The sequence below is a fragment of the Oryctolagus cuniculus genome, chromosome 16, assembly GCF_051225735.1.
Source record: "Oryctolagus cuniculus isolate XC-2025 breed Fujian yellow rabbit chromosome 16, ASM5122573v1, whole genome shotgun sequence".
Classification (NCBI taxonomy): Eukaryota; Metazoa; Chordata; class Mammalia; order Lagomorpha; family Leporidae; genus Oryctolagus; species Oryctolagus cuniculus.
In genome coordinates this window covers 16,407,465-16,410,820 of record NC_142882.1, presented here as the reverse complement: position 1 = coordinate 16,410,820, position 3,356 = coordinate 16,407,465, and the positions used below count along the sequence as shown (strand labels likewise).

Below are 3,356 nucleotides of genomic sequence, written 5' to 3'. Positions count from 1 at the left end.
TCTCAGCCTTCATAGGAAACAGAAGTGGGAGAGGGGCTTGGTCCTGATGCTAAGCCTTGGAAGATGAGTTGCTATAAACACTTCGTCAAAGGTAACAGATACAACACACAGACAGCCTGGCATCATAACTAACCCAGGTGAGAAGTAGGACACTTAGCTTCCAAAAACCACCTTTGTATCATCCCTGTAACTTTCCCTTCCGATACTTCCAGAATAATCATAACCATGGAACCAAGGAATCGAACTAGCACAGCTGAATTCATCCTTCTGGGTCTTTCAGAGAGGTCAGAGCGAGAGACCCTCCTCTTTTCTCTGTTCCTCTGCATGTATGTGGTCACGGCCGTGGGCAACCTGTTGATCATCGTGGCCATCAGCTTGGACTCCCACCTCCACACGCCCATGTATTTCTTCCTGGCCAACCTCTCCTGGGTTGATTTCTGCCTGGCCACCGACACTGTCCCCAAGATGCTGGTGAACATCCAGACCAAGAGCAGGTCCATCTCCTATTCTTGCTGCCTGACCCAGATGTACTTCTTCCATTTCTTCGGCATCATGGACAGTGTCCTAATAGCCGTGATGGCTTATGACCGCTTTGTGGCCATTTGCCATCCCTTACACTATGCCACCATCATGAGCCCACGCCTCTGTGGCCTCCTAGTGGGTGGCCCGTGGCTGTTCTCCTGCCTCATCTCTCTCACCCACATCCTTCTCATGACTCGCCTGGTTTTCTGTGGCCACAACGAGCTGCCCCACTACTTCTGTGACCTCACTCCCCTCCTCCGGCTTTCCTGCACAGACACAACTGCCAACAAGATCTTTGTACTCCTCGTGGCGGGGATAGTGATAGCCATGCCCTTCGTCTGCATCCTGGCCTCCTACGCTCGCATCATTGTGGCTGTAGCAAAGGTCCCCTCTGCGGGTGGCAGAAGAAAAGCTTTTTCCACCTGCGGCTCCCACCTCTCCATGGTAGCTCTGTTCTATGGGACGACCATCGGGGTGTATCTGTGTCCCTCCTCTGTCCGCACAGCCATGAAAGAGAAGGCTTCAGCCGTAATGTACACGGCAGTCACCCCCATGCTGAACCCCTTTATCTACAGCCTGAGGAACAGGGACCTCAAGGGGGCCCTGAGGAAGCTCATCTGCAGGAAGATCAACTCCTCCATGACTGCCAGGAGTGGAACCTGACACAGCTGGGGTCTTGGGGGCCCTGGTCTGGAATTGCATGGACTGAAAGAGAAGGGCGTGGACTTTTTAATTGCAGATGTTTAAAAGGAAACCTCCAGAGGGCCTTTGGGCTACTTTCCCCAATAGCGGAACCAGTAAGGACCCTTGTGAGTGTCTCACACTGCACTCACAGCACCATCAGCCTAGCTCTTTCAGAGGAGACTTGCCCTGGTGCAGAACCCACGTGGCGCTCAACACACACAGTCCCACATTGCTCAGTGATGGGAGAATGTGTGAGAAGCATGGTACGTTTTATTGTTGTGTGATCTGAGTGGACCGCATGGTCCTACACTGTGTAAATCAATCACCTGCCGTGGCCTCTTCACATGAGATGAGACACGGTGGGGCCAGCATTGTGGCACAGCAGATTAAGCCACCTCTTGGGACGCTGGTATTCTGTACCAGAGTGCCAGTCCCAGCTGCTCTGCTTTTGATACAGTTTCCAACTAATGCGCCTGGGGTTAGGCGGCAGTAGCAGATGGCCCAAGTGCTTGGGCCCCTGCTATCCATGTGGGAGAACAGGGTGGAATTCTTGGCTCCTGGCTTCAGCCTGGCTCAGACCAGGCTGTTGTGGCCATTTGGGGAGTGAATCAGTGGATAGAAGATCTCTGTCTCTCTCTCTTGCTCTACCTTTCAAATAAATAGATCTTTTTTAAAAAATAAAATAAAAGCCACACATTAAGCATGAGGAGTGTGAAGTTGCTGTTGGTCTAACGTGACACAGTGTCTTACAGTAAACTACAGCATATACCCCAGGGAGCTGGTGCTATGGCCCAGCAGGTTAAACCACTGCCTGTGCACCTGCAACCCTCATGAGGGGTGATTCGAGTCTCGGCTGCTCCATGTCCGATTCAGCTCCCTGCTAATGCACCTGGGGAAGCAGCGAAGATGATGCAAATGCCTGGGGCCCTGCCATTAACACAGGGAATCGGGATGGAATTCCTGGCTCCTGGCTTTGGCCCCAACCCAACCCCAGGCATTGTGGGCATTTGGGGAGTAAACTAGTGGATGGAAGATCTCCGAAACTCTGCCTTTCAAGTAAATATTTTATAAAGCAGTACATTCTATAACAATGATAAGTATAATACAGTGGATTTTGGAACCAGTGACGGTCATTCACAATCATTATCGAGTGCTACATACTGCAGGTGCTGTGTTTTCATACAGGTTGGTTTACAGCAGCATCACAACACACATGGATGACGGATAGGGTGGCTATGACGTCACTATGCAACAAGACTATTTCAGCCGTGTTATTATCTTAGGAACTGCTGCTGTATATGTGGTCTGTTGCTGACTGAACCACCCTCATACGAGCACAGCTGTTTTCTGAGCACCTGTTCTGGTCTCGATGTTAAGTACTGGCCAGAGTGGCTAACAGGACAGGATTCCTATAGTTCAGAGCTTATAGTGGAGTGTGGGGAAATACACTGGATGTATTATGAGAAGAATGGACCTGAACCATGAGGGGAGGACTAGCACACAGCAAAGACACCCAGTGGAGCCTGGAGGTGGGGGTGAAGGTAGCCTTGCTGGTAAAGGTGATCAAAAATCAGAGGGTAGTGCCCAGTGTCGTGGTGCAGTGGGCTACGCCACCATTTGTGACACTGGCATTCTATGTTGCAATGCAAGTTTCAGTCCTGGCTTCTCCACTTCCTGATCCAGCTCAGTGATAATGTGCCTGAAAAGGCAGTGGACGATGCTGCAGGCGGCCCCCGCACCCACACAGGAGATGCAGATGGAGTTCCAGGCTCCTGGCTTCAGCCTGGCCCAGACCTGACTTTTGCAGCCATTTAAGGAGTGAGCCCCGGGTGGAAGCTCCCTCTCTTGCTCTCTCTTGCTCTCTCTTGCTCTCTCTTCCTTTCAAATAAATACATGAATAAGTGAGATCTTTAAAAAAAAAAATCCAAAACAGAATTGTCCCTGTGAAAATGAGGTTAACAACACCTCAGAAAAAGAGACCAGTGGGAAGAAAGCTCAGAGAGTGACCAACACATCTGAGAAGTAAAAAATCAAGTGATGGTGAAGGGACTGGGGAGCGCCCAGTCAAGGTGGGTTTCAGAAGCCAATGCGGCCGGCACCGCAGCTCATTAGGCTAATCTTCCGCCTTGTGGCACCGGCACACCGGGTTC

General features: G+C 51.0%; 1 protein-coding gene across 1 annotated transcript; it reads left to right on the top strand.

The window, feature by feature from the left end:
* The first annotated feature begins 225 nt into the window (after nt 1-225).
* Nucleotides 226-1,185, top strand: LOC100352465 (olfactory receptor 1M1). The gene has a single exon (XM_008250876.4). The coding sequence runs from the start codon at nt 226-228 to the stop codon at nt 1,183-1,185; it is 960 nt and encodes a 319-aa protein (XP_008249098.4).
* The last annotated feature ends 2,171 nt before the right edge of the window (nt 1,186-3,356 follow it).